The 18,866-nt window shown below is 36.3% G+C and overlaps 1 protein-coding gene across 25 annotated transcripts in view; it reads right to left on the bottom strand.

The window, feature by feature from the left end:
* Nucleotides 1-18,866, bottom strand: part of DST (dystonin) — a 299,843-nt gene that overhangs the window by 115,649 nt on the left and 165,328 nt on the right. For all 25 annotated transcript variants that reach the window (XM_062572898.1, XM_062572885.1, XM_062572892.1 and 22 more), the window contains 7 exons: nucleotides 17,155-17,317; nucleotides 16,677-16,760; nucleotides 16,467-16,574; nucleotides 15,330-15,428; nucleotides 4,527-4,661; nucleotides 1,828-1,916; nucleotides 954-1,089 (listed from right to left, as the gene is read on the bottom strand). In XM_062572898.1, coding sequence (XP_062428882.1) covers nucleotides 954-1,089; nucleotides 1,828-1,916; nucleotides 4,527-4,661; nucleotides 15,330-15,428; nucleotides 16,467-16,574; nucleotides 16,677-16,760; nucleotides 17,155-17,317 — 814 coding nt within the window. The remainder of the gene's footprint in view (nucleotides 1-953; nucleotides 1,090-1,827; nucleotides 1,917-4,526; nucleotides 4,662-15,329; nucleotides 15,429-16,466; nucleotides 16,575-16,676; nucleotides 16,761-17,154; nucleotides 17,318-18,866) is intronic.

The raw sequence follows: 18,866 nt of genomic DNA, 5'->3' as shown, positions 1-18,866 counted from the left end.
CAGCTCAAATGCGCAAGTGATCTATGTCAGTCATTCAACAGCACACGATGTGATAAAAGATTTAAAATCAACATGCATCTGTGAATTGAAAACCTATGCTTTGCATACATAAATAGGGTTAGTGAAAGAAGAATAGATGATTGCAGAGTGAGCAAATATAGCATATACCTGAAAGGCAAATTTTCATGCTCTAAATGTCTGTGAAAGGTTAGACTATTTGGAAACAGTATGTGATACAAAACCACCATGCTATTCATGTTTACAGCATACAGCACTTCTGTATATACACTCAACAATATGGAATCAAATATTCTAGCACCAAATACAGCATTTAGTTTGCATGGACATGTGTAGTCAGTCTGGCAACATGATTTAAACTAAATTAACACCCCCTGCCTCTGCATGGGTATGACAATATTTATTTGCAACATATTTTAGAGAATTCCATATTTAAGATTGAGATCCATTTACAAACGTATTTGTAATATCTCAGAGCTAAACACTCTGTGTGTTCCCATCTATATACCCAGTTAATTTTTAAGAAAAATTGTGGTTAAATAACTGCTGGGTCATTTCTGAGTGATATGTGGGAGAGATTAACATGTTATTTTATGATGTCATTTTCGCAGCAAAACACAGACTTAACCAGCAGTCAAAGAATGGCTTTTAAAAGAAGAGTTAAGAGATGAATGATTTGTTTATCTTTCTTCATGCAAGGCACACAGTATTAAGGCTGTTTGCAAAAAACCTGATGAGCAAAATGTTCATATGCACACGTAAGATCACACAGTATACCATACCAAGTACGTAAAACCTTTAGTCAAATTAAATCATGTTCTCAAGTTCCATACACGCTGTTAATTACAGTTGCTTCCTTCACTACTCATGTACTGTTCCATAAACATGTAGTAAAACTCAAAAGAGCCTGAAATGTAAGTTTTCCATTTTGTTACCTTTTCTTCCATCTTTTCATCACTCAAATACTGTGCTTCCTGCAGTTGTTTCAAAGCTTCATTGGATAATAAGCTGTAACTCTCCTGGAGGGATCTGACTTGCTTTTCCATTTCATTTCTCTCTTCATCTGTCATTCTATTAAGAATAAATAAATAAATAAAGAGGGGAGGGAGAGAAAGAGAGAGACAGAGAGAGAAGGAGATACCTTTTGAGTATTTTTTAAACTGCAGTGAGTGATATGTGAACCTTTATTTTAAAAAAAGGAGGAAAAAATATACTTTTCTTGACTTAGTACATATTATAAAAGAGTGGTAGAAAAAATACGGCTTAGTTATGAACATGTTCAAGAAAGCTATAATCTGCTTGTAGTTTTACAGGAAAAAAGGCTAAATTCATCAAGAATTTACTTTGAATCATCACTTGAGCCAATGGTCTATCATTTGCCTGTGCCTCTGACTGTCTACTATTTACCAGTCAAGACAAGAACACAGATTCATGAAAATCTCAGTAATTTATATCTTAAATAGTCTGATTTCAGAGGTAGATGAAACTTTTGATACATAGTTCAAATATTAATTTACTATCACTGTTAACTATTTTGATTTCAAATGAAAGCTGCTATCTAATGTTTTTTAACATGATCAGAAATATATAAACCTAATTATATTCTTCAAATAAATAAAACCTAATCGAGGTTTTCCCAAAATGGGAATATAAAATTATAAAACTGAGAAAATAACTGCCATACTTATTTACATGCAGAATACAATAGGCATTATAAGATGAGAATATGAGTTCTTTTTAAGCAAACATTATGTGCTGATTCAAATCACCTACATTACTTGAAAAATAATAAGCATAAAAATGGCATACTTGTCACCGTGCTTGGCTAAAAATGACTGAGTAGTCTGCAGAGCTTCAGCTATTTGTTCTTTCTTGGTTGACATTTCATCCAGGGAAATCTGAAGAAAAAACAACATATGCTCAAGACTTAGCTAAGCACACACATTGAAAAAAAAAGAAAGAGCCAACATCACATTCCTACTTAACACAAAATTGTACAATATAAGAACTTGTATTTTTAAAAAATACTGCCTATTCTCAATACTGTATTATTTACTTGGCAGAAGTCATATCTTTTACATATAGCTAAGTCCTTGAACAAAGCCTTTGCATTAAAGAGCTGCTTGTATCAGAGAACTATTGGATAAGACAAATATAATTGACGTTAAAATGTTATTTGCTTGAAGTTTACAGTAACAATCATTTAAAATCATTTCTGACTATAGTTGACACAGCTTAAAGAGATTTTAGAGAGACGTGAATACAATAATCATACTCCAGAAGTTGTTCACCAGGATGAGAGATAATAACCCTACCAGACGGGTAGGGTTATTCATGAAATTCAGTGACAGATATACACAATGTGAGATACTTAGAAAAAAAGAAGCATTTGTTAGTATTCTCCCTGTCATAATTTCTGTGTCATTCCCACTAAAGCAGTAGTTCCAGTAGAGGAATTTGCAAGAATTTCACCTTCGCTTTTGAGCTTCTGTGAATAAGTGTCTGCAATTTCTTCACACAAAAGGGCTACCTTTGCTTTTGCATGACCAAAATGCAAAGTATCAAGTGGAAGTCTGGAAGCTAGCGTAACAAGCCTGGAATGAGTGCAATGCAGATGCTAAAAAACCCTAAGAAAATGCTTAGGTCCTATGTTCAAGTGGGTAAAAGACACGACATGACATGACACATTCTGTCCTCGTGTTCATGCCACCAAAAGGCACAGCAACCTTAAACACACTCTCCCTTTGCAGACAGCACCTTCTGGCCAGTTTCCCACCATCAGTATACCTTGGACAGAAGTATGGAGAGCAAGCGTAGTACGTAATATAAAAAGATCTGAGCAGGCACGAGGTAGCAGCTGGGGCCCGGAGCTCCTCTCTGCAATGGGGACACTGTGGCTGCTCTGTGCGCCCCTTCACTGTGGGCACCAGCCTCTCTCTCTGCTCCACAGCCACAAAACCCAAACCCGCGTGCTAAACTTCTTTCAGCTAACATTGGCGACCAAATCACTAGTCCTGCACGTCACTACAAAATACATCAAGGCATCCGCGCTAGCCAGCAGAGACACACAAATAAGCACCTTTGGAAGGCTACTAAAACCCTCTATCTCACAGGCCAGTTTCACAACGGAAGGAAACACCATCTGGAAATGTCTGTCTCCCCTGCGGCCAGGAGAGGAAGTCAAGGCAGGTGAGAGAAAGTCAAATAGCTAAACTCATGGGTAACTTTCTGAGGGCTCAAGCTAGATGGGAAGATGCTATTCATAGCTACTGTGGTTGGCTGAGATACTCTTAAAGAGTTGAGTGCTGGCCTAATGCTCACAAAGGTTTTCACCGTTGTCTTTCACAACAGCAAAAAAAGGCCAGTGCTGAAGGTTTTTGCAGATCTTGGTCCTAAATATATTTTCAAATCAATAAAAACTCACTTCCTCCTATAAATATAGGAAAAAACTCAGTAACAGAAGTAGTATTAGAAGTTAGTGGTTCCGTACTACAGAATGAGCAGAGCCTGTATGAGTACCCAGCAGGCTGGGACTGGCAGCACTGTCACTGCCTGCAGGGGTTTGACCTGGCTCACTGCAATCATCATTTCTACCCATCCCGCTCCACTGGCTCTGGCTGGCACCAATGTGCACAACCAAAACAAACTCAGGAAGAGGCTGCTTGAAAGATGGGCCAAAATAAAGTTTGCATGACCATACATTCAGCCCTGTATCTGAATTTTTCTACTGATCAGTGAGCAGGTAGACCTTTACTTACTGAAATCATGTTTAGATATTTACTAAGTTATTTTATGCAACACCTGTAGATGTGGTGCTGTTTGAGGTGATATGGAACTTCACAAATGGAAATTTATGGTCAGAGCAATAACTGTACAGAAGAGCAGCAGCAGCAGCAGTTAAATACAAGGCAGATAGCACAGGCCACCCCAGCAGCCTGTGGGCTCGTGTGATAATAGAGGGCTTAGTCAATACCCTTTAAATTCCCTTTCTCTAAGACAGTAGTGTTGAAGAGAAGTGAACATCTGTCCAGTTGCAGACTTTCAACTACTGCCTCATGAGCCACTGATAACAGGAACCCTCAAGATAACTTTTTAAAAAGTCAACAAAAGGAAAGCTGGCCCATGGGCCCCTCCAGCCAGCTCCCTCCTTCATGTTGCCTGGGTGGAAGGCACCAGGCTTGTTCATTGAACTGTAGCAGGATTAGGGAGCAGATGAAATGCTGGCCTGGCAGGATGCACGGTCCCTGTACCAAGGCTATGTAACGATGTGCAGGGTAATGCTTTCTCTAAAATGAGATTTTGCACTGTCAAAGATGTCTTTGTGTCCCTAAAGATTGATGTTCATTTACCTAACACACTCTTCACAACCAAGCGTGAAATGTCATCTTTAGTGAAACATGGATGTTGATTTGGAGAAAACAAAAGTATTTATGGAATATTTATGCATTTTAATCAACACAAAGAGCTGAAAAGAGGAAGCGGTACTCTATCAAAAGACATCTGTGTACCTGCTGCTTAGGCAAGTCTGCCTTTTCAGCCTTTTCTCCTTCTTCCTTGCTGAGTGTCTTGCTGAGGTTTGACACCCATTTCAGTAAATCCCCAGCTTTCTCAACATGTTCTTTCTTTTCTTCTTCCATTGATTTCTGATAAGTAACGCGAATTGTAAAGAACATATAAATTGTTGAGATATTTAACATTAACATCCACAGAAACACAATTCTATCACAATGCCAGTATTACTACATAACCATAATTTCCGAATTTCTTTATTCACCACATGCATTACTATGACATTTTGATGTAGGAACAAAAATGTCATGCAATTATAGACATTAACAGAATAATTCCTCCAAAAGATTTGGAAAGATTATGATTATGGTGCTTATTCATACACATGTACAGTCATTATAAAATGATTGATATTACAGAAAAAGCTTAGCTTCCCAGCCATTACTCAATGGATAAAATCTAAACAATGTTTGCATATAAAGTATCTTTGAATTGCTGCCTTTGCATTACCCTCAAATGTGCATATGTACAACCAGCACAAGATATCAATATTTTGCAATCTATGCACATGGATTACTCAATTACAATTAGGAAGAATATACTGCTTTTACACCTGCAGAAACAAAGACAGTACGAATAAAATGCTGAAAATTTCATCTTTTTCCACAGAGGATAATTTATTTTTGTCCAGTAATAGAACCTGTTAACAAACTGAAATATGTCAGCACTTAGAAAACATGCTTAAGCCCTTCCCTGTATCAGAGCTAAAAGTGAGGACATTTTGTTTCAAACGATTTTTTTTTAATTGGGTACATAATTGTAATTCAATTCCCTATTAGAATTCACACTATTCATAATTTTCTGCAGAGGTCAATGGAGATCATTTCCCTGATCAGAACAGATTTTAGGTTAGGCCCCAAAATGAGTACTAATATCTTCGTTCCATTACGAAGCATAGTAAAGACTAGAAATTCCTGTTTTCAAGGGCTGAGCAGCTTCTAATAGTCGTAGCCCAGTGTGGCAGTCGAAAACAGCTCTCTCTAAAGCTTCTTTGTAAGTTAACTTCTTCTTTGTTTTGGGGCATGTTATACATTTAACATACAATTTTTCATCTTTCATCTTTGTAGCTGTGATAGCATCAACAACACCATTCTTAACTGCATCTTCCATTGATAATCTGGAATGAGATTTTGGATCTATCAACCCACCAGTCAAGTACTGGTACTCCAGGCAGCGAACACCCATTTCTTTGTCTAGGGCATTTACGTTCATAGCTTCAATAGCTGATATAACTGTCTTCCTTATAGGGTGAACCATCCCAGTAAAGATCAGTTCACACTGCTGAATTTGCTTTGCACAGCCATCATCAATTAACTCCCTTTGCAAAGCTTCCGAAATATTGTACCTTTTCCCAGTGAATGGATCAATTATGCCTCCTGTACTGATCTGAGCTTCAAGACATCGGAGAGCCGTAATTCTATCTACCAAATTTTTGCGTGAGGCTTTTAAAACTGGAATTCTTTCATTGGTTTCACAAAGCCAAAATCCTGCAATAGGACTGTTTAGATCTTTGCTTGTTTGAGAGCTGCTAACTAAAATATCACCAAATTCATTAGCTGTGATGAGACCTTCCTTATATCTGTCAACTAATGCTCTGTCAATTCTACCCTGTTTTAAGGCCTCCTCAATATTAAACTGTACACCAGTTTTAAGATCTGTAAGCAAAAGAAAAGAATTCCCACAGGAATCAAAACATGTAGACTCTTTCCAATCAAATTCCTGTTTTGAAAGCTCGAGATATGTAGTTTTATCAATACAATTTTTTTGGTAAGCCTCATATGAAGTCATTTCAGCTCCTGTTCTGATGTCTACTACAGAAATTTTATGACTTTTTTCTGCTGATGGGCTGCTTATTTTTCTTTCTCCAACTGGAAGCAGAAAGCATTTACTATTTACACTGAACACACACATTTTCAGCAAATCATAGTAATACATAGCTTTCCTGTCATTTGGATTGTGAAAACATTTTGCATTACTAGAAGGTTCATGCAAAAATTTTAAAATTGTGTTACTAATCAAGCCAAGCTGCACTGCAATTTCTGGTGGGACACGAACACTTCTTACAGGATCAATGACTCCCCCACTTGCAATTTGGGCTTCAAGGATATTTTTACCTTTTTGTCTTTCTAGGAGTCTAGCTTCCATAGCCTGATACACAGATATTACTTTACCAGAACAGTAATATCCCAAAACAGCCTTTTCTGCCTCAAGCAGTCTAGTCTTGAATCCGCTATCTGCAAGCCCTCTAACAACTGAATCATCAACAGAAAATTTTTGACCTGTTGTGGGATCAATGATGAAACCAGTAGACGCTTGGGCTTCTAAAAATGCTAATGCTAATGCTTTTCCTATGATTTTTCTCTTTGCTGCTAAAGCAAAAGAGAGCATTTCTTTGCTGGATTCAAGGTACAGCCCAGCTATAGCTGTAGGTTTTGTTAAAAACTTGTCAAGACTTTTCTGAACCTCATCAATAGTTTTCTGTCCTGAGCGGAGCTGCTCAACTGTGAGCCTGTCCAAATGTTTAACTTCAGCTAACTGTCTGGCAGTTACATCATGTCTGAGACCTTGAAATTTAATATCATCATATTCCCCCATAAAATATTCCAACTGAGTAGCATCATCAGTTTTCAGAATCTCTTCCCCTAAGAAAGAACTCATCTTTGCAAAGTCTTCTCTCCTAAACCCTTCAGATGTTTTGCATTCCTCAAACATTCTCTCTTCATTACCAAAAGTCTTGTCATTTTCTTGTTTTAATGTTGTAACTTCAACATGCATGTCATACTGCTCGTTCTTCACTATCTGTAAATGGGAATTTTTTGACACAGTGAGAAAAGTATCTGTAGAATTATACTGCACATAACTCAATCCTAAATCCACCACCAGAGAAACAGAAGGAAGAAAGTGAACAGGAGTCAGAAATGAGAGATGTTATTAGCACTGGAAGTCATAGAAACACAGCTAGCTAGAGTTTTGAAATGTATTTGCCATTTCAAATATTTATTCAACAACAGGAATGTCGCTCGACAAAGCAAAAATAATTCTTCTGTGTTTGTTGCTATATGAACTCAGTGCCATTAATCAAGGTTAATTTTGACCTTTATCAGTGTGACTGAGTATTTGAATTCCTATTTTGAGCACAAATATTTAAAAATAAATAATGTGCTTGAAATATACAAACAAGCCTGCTGCAGAGGTTTAAATCTTTTTGTGTAGTGTAAGAATGAAGGGGCACCCTTCACCAAGATAAGAGCATAGGAAAGAATACAGAATAGTTACAAAGAATACCTAAAAAAAACCCTCTAAAAATAAAAGAATAGTAAAACCAGCACTAAGGAGGCAAATGTTCACAAAATGTAGTGTATACCTCCAAGGGATGCATTTTTACTAATCCTAATTCATGCTTCATGTCTTCTCCACGTCTAATAGTTTGTCTGGAACTATGCAGGTTCATGTCTCTTAATTTATCTATTTCTGATATTCCAGTAATTTGGCTTGCTTTATCAAAAGTTATCTGGAACTGGGTACTCGTCTGAGAAACAAACTCTGTAAAAGAGGGTGGACTTGCATCTTCTTCTAATGATTGGTTTATTCTTGACAACTGGAACTGGACCTCTCTTGGTATCGTATCGTCAGCACTCACGTACACTGTATTTTCTTCTGTTTGACCAGATTTAAAACCTGATCTCTCTTGTTTCTGCCTTACCAAAGGTGAGCTAGGTTTTGCATGTGCATTGAGTTGTTCAAAATCTCTAGCAGAAGTGTCATTCAGGTAATTGAAATCATTTCCTCTTCTCTCACAGCTCAATTTAAATCCCGAATCTTTGATATTATTATTTTGCTGAATTTCATTCTGAAACAGAAGAAGTCTGTGTTCACTCTCCCTGGCCTGCAGGTCCATTTTCTGTGTCAAATTCTCAACCATGCGCTTCTGCACTTCCAATTCTTCTTCAAGCTTCCTGCATTTCTGGTGATAGTCCATTTCAGCTTGCTTCCCCTGCTGTAGTTGTTCACGACATTTTTTAAGCCTTTCTTGCAGATCTTCAATCTGCATCTTGTACAACATGATGTTTTCCTCAGCCATATTCTTTTCCTGCTGAAGAGCAACACATTCTAGTTTTATGCCAGAAATATCTTTTTCTGTGATGCTATGGGATTCTAGTAATTTTTCAACTTTTTTCCTAAATTCCTCTGCAGAGTGTTTAAACTTAATGGATTCTTCCTGAAACAGAAGCATCTTTTTACGTGCCATTTGTTCATCCAGAGTCTTTTGGTGGAGTTCATCCTGCAATTTTTTTAGTTTACTAGTTAGCTCTTGAACATGAGCTTGTTGTAGTCGTATCTTCTGCTCATTCACTGTCTTTTCCATAGTTAGAGCATTCACTTGTGCATTTAGATTTTTAACCTCTAGGTTAACATTTAGGGTGGAAGCACTTTGTTTATCATATTTTTGTTTATATTCACTGACTAAGCCTTTTGTTTTTGCTAGCTCATCTTCTAGGCTTTTGACTTTACATATGAATTCTTGCTCAATTATTGTTTGCTTGTGCAACTGTTCATTTGTTGTACGCAGTTGCTCTTTGAAACCATCTGCTAGTGTTTTCAATGCATCATTTTTCCTCTGAATACTTTGTTTTTCCAGAGTTATCTTCTCCGATTCAGATTGAATTTGTTTCATGAGTAGTTTTGTGTCAGTATTCCATTTATTAAGCTCCTCTACCTTTTGTTTCAATGTTTCTGATGCCTGAGTGCTTTTGGCTAATTCATCTTTCAACATCCGAATTTCCTGCTGGTTTTCCTTCTCTACTTTTGTTTTTTGAAGCAATTGTTCCTGAATTTTCTTGTATTGGTCTTGAAGACTGCTTGCTTCTCCTTTGCATGACTGTGTTTTGTATTCAGCAGCCATCTTCTCTTTTTGAAGTGAACCAATTTGTGAATTTAACTGCTTTATAATGATTTCAGTTTTTGTCTGTGATCTAGTTAATTCCTCTACTTCTTTTTTCAGTTGTATCTTTTCCTGCTGGACAGACTTCAATTCCTCTTGATAGTTCATCTTAACTTTCTTAAGATCTATAGCTTCTTGCATCACCTCATCAGCTTTATCTGTTGTTCTGTGTAGCTGCTTTTCCAGTTCTTTCAACTGCTGCAAATACCCCTGCTCCACCTGGTCTTTTTCCTCCAACTTGATTTTTAGGCACTTAAGTGCACTGTTGGCTTCATCTAATTTTTCTTTTAATAAACGAGACTTTTCTTCTGCTGATGATTTTTGAAGCTCAATTGCATTCAGTTCATATTTCAGGTCTTTAATAGTTTTATCAGCTTTTCTGTTGGTAAGAGTTAGTTCATCTATCTTTTGTTTAAGCTCTTCTACTTTTTTTGCTTCTTGTTTCTTCTGGAAATCAGCAATTTCAGAATCTGTCCTACACTGGCTGCCTTGGCCAGATGTGTAAGTAGGCAGGATAGTTTCTCTAGTTGCAGAGTACCTGCCTTCAACAACCTTTCTTCTGGATCCAGTTTGATCTTTTTCTTGCAACTTTACTTCTGATAAATATCCTTTAAACTCAATATCTTGTTCCATTTGCTTTATTATTTTCATAAGTTTCTCTTCTCCTTCAGTTTTTTTCTTCAGCTCCTGCATTAAGGATTGTTTTTGTTGCTCTAAATCATGAAGATTTGTATCTTTTCTTCTTAGGTGCTCTTCAAGGTTTCTTCTAGTAAAGGTGCTTTCTTCTATTTGGTTTCGAAAAGCTCGGAGGTTCTCTTCCAGTATACTTCTCTGAGTCTCTGCCTGAAAAATAAGCTGCCTCACATGCTCCAGCTCCTGCTTTGCCTCTGCTTTCTCTTTCTCAAGGTTCTCCAGATCTATGTGACACTGTTTTGCCTCTTGCTCAGCTTTGGTTTTCTGAAGACAGATCTCTTGCATGTCCTTTTGCAGTTTCTTCTGCTCATTTTCTGCAGCTTCCCTCACTTTAGGGAGCTCCTGTTCCACTTGGAACTTTTGTTTCTTCATATCCTCCAACATCTCCTCTAGTGTTTTTATCTTTCCTATGAGTTTTCTATTCTCATCAACTGTGCTATTTTGCTGTGCCATTAGATCTGAATACGCTTCACGCACTGATGCTTCCTTATTCTTTAAAATCTGTAAAAGAATAAAATAAGTTAGAATCTACATTTTGTAATACAGATATGAAACGTTAGGCTCTTTGAAAAGCAGAGCAGAAAATACTTACTCATATATATACGTATGTCCAGAGAGTAGGACGAGCAGTTCCCACCACCATCACCTTCTCTTGACACAGCAAGCTTCAGGAAGTAACCATTAGCCAAACATGAAACCCTTCATAACGACATCCACAAAGAGAAGTCCTGAAGACTCTCACTTCAGTCAGATGCCTCTTAGCAGTTAGCAGAGTCAAACAACAGCTTGCATGTGCTTTTTCTCCAAACAAACAGGTAGAGCAAATAGTGAGCCAAACAAAATGTGCAAGTACTGGCAAGGAGAAAGTGGTCTACCATTTCTGGATTAGTTTAGTAGGAATTGGAAATATTTAATGCTTGCAAGCAAAAATAACACAAAAGCAGCTCAGAAATCACTTCCAAGAAAAGAAACAGTATCTAGAGGCTAGAGTCTAGATGCATCTGTTCCCAGCAGAGAAGTATCTAAACCCCAGTACATCTATGCTCTGCAGCATGCTTCACACAGTGCCTCAGCCACAGCAGAGGACTTACAAGAGCACAGCTCCTCCACAGGGTGGACACAGTCAGAAGTATTAACTTGCAGTAACTAGCATATAGTAAACCCTAGTGAAAACCAGGAGGCTAGTAGTCTTTATGTGTTGGTAAGTCAAGGAAAATACTACGAGTAAGGTGTGTATTCACCACCACCACCATGTTTGAAACTATCCATACCTCATCTTCATTAGCACTGTTATGGCATTAGCTACCAAACGTGAACTAACATGAGTTCAGAACATACTCTCATTCCTGTGATCAGAATACAGCATGAAGGTAAATTATAGCAATTTTTTCAAATAAACAAAATGTTGTCTTAGTTCAAATTCAACAAATTTGCTTGACTTTTCAAATGAGATGCAAAACTTATTTCCTAAAAGGTAATGCAAAGGCAGCTTCTTTACTTCCTCCATATTTCTCTCTGGCCCTCCAGGTGGACAATTTTGAATAGATCCCACAGGATATGAAATATTTAGATTAATTTCTTATCAGATCTCCTTTTATACTCTCATAGACACAACAGCTAATACATTATGCTTGAAAAAAGACATCTGAAGACACAGATACTATTACAAGTTATATTTTTTTTAGCTTCCATTATTTCCAGTCAGCATGGCTGAGCATCAGCTGGGTCAGGAAAAGGATGGCAATTAAATAGTAGTACAAAAGGAACATATTGCTAAATATTTAAGAACTTAAAATCATTTTAGCATCTCAATATGTACAGCAACTACATCATGAGTATGTTCATTGTTTAAATTATGTTCAATCAACTTTAAATCAGCTTGATCTTTACATATTTTGAGATTCAAATGTTGATTTACATTGATTTAGGATCATTTTTAAACTAATTGTTTCAATTGCATTACATAAAAACGCTGGTACCTTAATAATATCTGTGCTCCTTTTGTCTTCGTTATCACTGACATTTTTTTTTGGCCTTTCTTCTTTTTCAATTGAGTATTTATTTTCTGTATTTTCACAAACTGTTTTCTGGAGTTTGCTGTTTTTTCCAAGTTCGTTTGTGCTATGACTTCTATCTTTACTCCCCATTTCTCTAGCTACCCATTTCTGACCCTCTTCTAATTTGTTCTCTCCACTCAGCTTGTGCATGCTTAAATTTATGTTGCTCAAACCATAAATTTTACTCTGCAACATTTCCTTGTCACTTAATTTCTCATCATGACTCAAAAGCTTTTTTCCTAATCCATGTTCTGAAAATTGAAAGCAATTCTCTCCTCCAGAAATGAATTCTGAGGGGGCTATTTTATCATTTAGCTCAACTGCATTTCCCAACAATTCTATACTTAAACTGGAATCACTATGCATTGGTGGCATTTCAAAATCTAATGTTTGCGATTGAGAGACTTCTGCCATGTGCTGATTCTCTACAATGTTTCCTGAAGAAATATCCAAACTTCCTTGAATTTTACTCTTGGCTTTATCTAGATTTAGATTTGATTTTCCTAGGATTTTAATTTCTGTTATGAAACAGCTTTCATCCAGAAACGTTCCAGGCACTGTGTTTGTATCCTTTTCATCACTACCAGAAACACCTGGGCTGCTCACAGATTGTGAACTTAACTTCACTATATTTTCATTTCCACTGTGCACTGCTGGTTCTCTGAAGGAGGATGCAACTTCCTCTAAAGGAGCTGCATACCTTACAGCTGATAAAGAGTCAGCTTTTTCATCGCACTCTTGAAACTCACCATCTTCAGAGCTTAAGGTATTGTGGTTACTGCTTTCTGAAGGGCAATTTTCTTTATGCTGACTTTCAGAAAGTGTTCTTGCTGAAAAACATTGCTGCAAGTATGGGCTGATATCCAGGGCATGCTTCCCAGTTTTTGTAATAACTTCATCTTTCTTTGTTTTTAGCTCAGAATCAGTTTCTGATTGCATCCCAGATTCTTCCTTTGTTGGAACATCGCTCCTCAACCTTCGTGAAAATTCTTTTTCATTGTTTTTATGCACTGTTTCCAGTTCAGATAACTTCTTTGACATTTCCTCTGTTTTCTGGTTGAATCCATTAACACTTGGCTGATGTAACATTTCAAGAGGATCATTATTCATGCTTAAACTACTCACTGCTGAAACAGAACAATTTTTTCTGCCATTTTCTTTTTCTTTATTTTGATTACCAAAAACTACAATACTCCCTTGCATTGTACGTAGCTTGTTTTCTGTGTTATCATTAATTTCATTCTCTTGATCATTGAAATTTAAAAATTGCTTTAATGCTCTATCAGTTTTGATTTTATCATATGTGTCTACCTCAAATTCTCCTCTGTGAATTTCTAGTTTATTTTCTGTACTGGAAAAGTTATTTTTTTGCAAATATTCCACATCCATCAAGCTTTCATTAGACGTGTTTTTCTCTCCATGTTCAACTACTTCATTACATCCCAAATGTTCAAGGACTTCAGCTGAATTCTTGGGCTTCTGGTTTCCGCTCTTATCTGGCATACTCTGAGCATGACAGCACATGGATTAGATTGAGATTTCATGGAAAGGATCTTATTTTGTCTTTATGCTAAATGTCATTACTGAGAGTTAGGAAGAAAGACTGACACAGAAGAAAATCTTGAATGATCACAGGAGATTTCAGAGTTCTGATCCCAGAAAAAATTATTATTATTCCCCCTTCGAAAAGGATTGTTCATTTTCCTGTTTGCTGCCCTGATTACAGCTCATCAAACTGAGCTGAGACTGGAAACCTATTTAGGTTATTTTCAAAGAAGCTATCAAAGATTTAGAGCTTTGGAGTGTTGCTTTGTTTCACTTTTGTCTGTTTGTCTGTTTAGCTTTTTTCAAAAAAAAAAAAAAAAAGCAGTTCTGGAGATTTAGAACAGACTCACACTCAAGAGTTTAAAGGATTCCATTTGCTCTTGCACAACATGATGCCAGGCTGTAGGATGCTGGCTTCCCTGAATATTTTGGTTCAATTTTTTGCTATGACAGCATTAGTATTATTAGCTATACTAAATCCAAAGTTATAATGCAACTTATTGAGAAAGGTTTATGTATTTCAACTTGTAGGCTTTACTACATTATGATATACAAAGACATACTATTTATGTTATCGGTTTGTTCCGAGGTATTCACCAGCAAAAAAATAAAGACAAAGATAGCACCAGAATTATGTAACATTCCTCTAAGAATTCAACTTTTTACTTAAGAATGACATTAAAATATATATTCTTTTATGCTCTGATAATATAGAAATATATCACAGAAATATAGAAAATTATATATATGTAATTTATTTTTTTATATATATATATTCACAGTGTATAGATTATTCTAAAACACTAATCCTTAAAGAATGAGCATATGATCACTTTCAGAGAGAAATATGCTTGCAAAGAAAGTGCAGAACTTAAATGTATTTTTTTAATTATTTGGAGCAATGATCCTGCAGCAAGTATTTAATCTGCGTGATTTTTGTCTGCTCAACCTCAGTAACCTACTCTCATTAAAATATTCAATATTAAGTATTAAGAGTTAATACAGTAAAAGAGGAAAAGGAAAAAAATCTAAATATGTCAAAGAAACTTTAAAAATTAAGAGGATACTACATCTCCTTGTTTCAAGAATTTCCTTATATGCTGTAGGTGGTCCAGTATGCATATTATGGCATATTAAGGCTTAGACAGAATATGCATACTGAGTTCACCCTCAGCTTAATGTTTGCATTCATCTTAGAGATCAAGCCCTAAGATATTAAAACATCAAAATATACTACATGTAACTACATCTCCAGCAAAATTTAGTGGGTTATATGATCCTTTTATCTGGAAGAACTGGTAAAATGTAAGGATGGTTTGGTTTTGCTTACATGAATGATTATGGTATAATCTAATACTCCTACATTCCCAAATAAAATGCAGTATATCAGGAATTTTAGACTTATAGGCTAACTTTGTGACCAGTACCAAAAGGTATATTATTCCTGGTTTGCCCAGCTGTTCTTTCTGCTTGTTTTGTTGACTGGCTTTAAGGGGGTGACCTACCTCCTCCTCTTCCAGTCTTTTCAGAGAGTCTCCTGCAAACTTAATATACTGGGTCATCAAGGTCACTAAGGCAGTATAACGAGTCCGTAAATCCATGAACTGCAAAGAAACAAAGAAGGAAATGGAGAGGAAACACTCTTACTGACACTGAATGCCGTGAAGTGTAAAGAGCATTTGAAATTCTCCTTCAAAGAAGTGATACACAGCAACTTAGAACCTATCCTGATTTTGATTGCAAAGTCACAAGAGATATATAACGTCACCAAAAGGCTGCACCAGCACACGCATATCCTAAGAACAATTAGTTTAACGCATAGACCGGTTATGGCCTGTGTTAGCTCTAAAGGCAAGTGCCCTGCTATCCTACGGCCACAGCTGGTGGCAGGGAAGAGCTGCCGAATGAAATAACCGTGTTAACCAATGGGGATCTTCTGTAACTCATCTCTTATAATGCACATTGCAGGATTAGAGCTGGGTCACAGTATCACAGAAGTGCCCAAGTGACATCAGCTGGACTGATGCTTCTGTGCCAGGCAGAGGCTTCAGAAAAGTCCATTCTGAAGTTCAACTCCAATCCAGTGTAAGGGAATGAAAACAAAACTACAGACCACAGGGAGAAGAAATGAGACAGAAAAGAAAATGTTTTGATTTCACAGTCACTTTCACTTGATTCTTGCTCCCTGTAGGAGCATGTCATTGCAGGGACAAGCAGTGCTGACAGTCAGCAGGGAGACAATTTGCCTTTCCCACACAAATGAGGCTGAAGGATGATCTGAATCCGTCACAGTGTCCAGATCTAGCAAGTTTGCTCCCTGCGTTTGCTCATCTTTGCTGAGACCAAGATGCAACTCAAAGGTAATTCTAAACAGTTTTACTGCTGTATGTTTCTCAAAAAACTTTTTGTAACTTTGGGCAGGGGGTATTCATCAACAGCAATATCTTTCTTATAAACCTAAATACTGCATAATGTCCAATAGTATATTTATCGCAGCATATACCTGTGAAGAGTAAGATCATGCTTAGGTTACTCAGAATCATTAATAAATCCTAAAAATAAATCAAAAAAATAAATCCTAATAAATCAAAAAAAAAAAAAAAAAAAAAAAAAAGCTTTTCTGTCCCAAGAAATCTATTTACCTCTTGAATAATAAAGTCTGATGAGCTTTGCATTCTTCGGCGTTTCACTGGAGATTTTTGCTGGGAGTCAACCATAGCTCTGTAGGTCATAGTCTGCAACTCATAGTCCTTTAAAACGATAAAATACACAAAATGATCAGTATTCTACATGATACAGGCTTGTATCATGATCCATGATAAAGGATTCTAAGTATGTAATTTTTTTACTACCTTCACAGCAGCTGAGTATTGTTCTGAATATTTCTGGCATTCATCTATTTTGCTTTGTTTCATTTCAATCTCAGAAACCAGCATCTGTAAAATATGCACATATAAATCATCATCAGAAAAAAACATTTGTATGGCTACATATAGTAGCATTATCATCAAAGAACTTACACAGTGTGTTCATTTCCATGTGTGTATAGGTAATTACGCACTCGAGTCTATGCCCTGGATTTGTTAAGTTTACAGCAGAGAAATAGCCAAAAAACCTTGCCAGGTTTAATATTTGGCGAGTGAACAGAAAAAAAAAATTAAGATTATATCACTTCAGGTATATAATTTTTTTATTATGTCTTTTATTTAAGATGCGTTTCCTTCTTGCAAGACAGAGCTGTTGAGTTTAGCATCACTGGGTTCTGCTGATGTTTTAATTCTCCTTCAGTCATTACATCAGTGCTTTCCTACAATGAGGACTCTTTCATACCTTATGTTGGTTCAGCTGTTTAGCCAATGCTTTGCTATTTTCAGGATGGATTTCTTGAATCTTTCTCTGAGTATCTTCCACTTGCTGAATCCAAGTATCCAGTGAATTGTAAGTATCTTTGTAGTATTTTAGAGATTTATTAATACTTTCTAAGTCACGCAGCCTGGTTTAATTTTAGATGATATGCCAAAGGAGAGAAGATAAACATAAAAGATAAAAAGTAAACAAAGTACAACTAAGCCAAATATAGCCTTAAAGGCTTCAGGTGTCTTACTTTATCCAGTACACTAAACATAGTAAAATAGCAGTAAGTAAATAGTAAATTAACTTCATTTGTCATAAATGAAGCCCAAGAGAAACCCTATCACAGAAGAAACCCTGCACATATCCTCCATTAATGAGCTTGAAAACCCCATGAAAACAGTAATCCCAAAGCATGCTGTAGAGGAGGTTTCTGCAACATCAACTAATACTGTTAGGAGCAGTGGAAGTGTTTCAAACGTGGCCTGTGTGAATCAAGAAGGCAAAAGGCTGTGCTGGAGCTCAGTAGTGGTTCACCATAGTTTCTCTGCCTCTCACAGAACGATTGTAGTTACACTAAAACCAAAGCTTTCAGATACTCTATCACGCTAAAGTAAATGATCCTTTTTATCTAAGTCTCTTTTTAAACCATTTTTTGACTTGAAAGACAGTGCTGTTTAATTCCTGAAAGTGTTTTCAGTATTGATGAAAATACTGATCAGTTTTGCTTTTATGCTCCTTATACAGTTACTTTAGAAATCATGTAAATACAGCTAACCTAAAAGACTGTATAAATATGGCTGAACATATTTATTTAATAACTTTTTATTCTTTGAATCAAGTTAGCACTGTTCTCAAGATGCCAAGAGTAGAGTGAAAAAGAGCAAGCAAAGGAAACAATATTGCTTAGTTTCATGTTTTAGCATATTTATAAGCTAATAACTATGAGAGGAAAGATCACAGCTGAAGCCAGTATTTGTACAAATTTTGATATGATAATCAGTGTCAAGCTGTTGGGAAGCAGCAGAGTGAACATTTGCAGAAAGCAGTTTGTTTACAGCTACATACTGCAACCACCACAATCTGTCATACTTATACTAGAAGTCACTATGTATAAACAGTAATTTTTCAGCTATTTCAATACAGAATAGAGAGTATTTGGTTCATGTCTGCTGAGGAAATAAGGAAACTTTGGTATCTCACAAAAATACTCTTCTACTATTCAAAACCTATCACATTATCAACTGAATGAAAAATCTGAGGATGATTTCTGAGGAGTCATTCTGCAGTGCAATTTTAGTCATAAAGGCTACTATAACATTTCAAATTGACAACCTAAAGAGTGGGCTCCTTCTCACAGTGTTTGGGGAAGTCATTAGCTCATAAATTTTTAACCCATTTCTCTTTGACTACCCTTCACTTTTAATCAGCCTTTGACCATCTCCCTTTTAACTTCTGGCAGTGTTAAGTAGAGACAATCAAATTAGATAATTATAAGTCAATAACTTCACTATTAGTCCTGAGTGGACTTTTGCTTCTTAAAAAAAAAGGAGGATAAAAATGTGAAAGGATGTTGTGTGAAGTTTTACTTAACCAGCACTATACTTGATGCTTCTCTTCAGGTTATCTATAACGACAAATCAAAAATAGTTTTTAAAGGAAATAAATTCAGGATGTAGAGTACTGACTTC

The sequence above is a fragment of the Rhea pennata genome, chromosome 3, assembly GCF_028389875.1.
Source record: "Rhea pennata isolate bPtePen1 chromosome 3, bPtePen1.pri, whole genome shotgun sequence".
NCBI lineage: Eukaryota > Metazoa > Chordata > Aves > Rheiformes > Rheidae > Rhea > Rhea pennata.
This window is presented reverse-complemented; position numbering and strand designations above follow the sequence as displayed.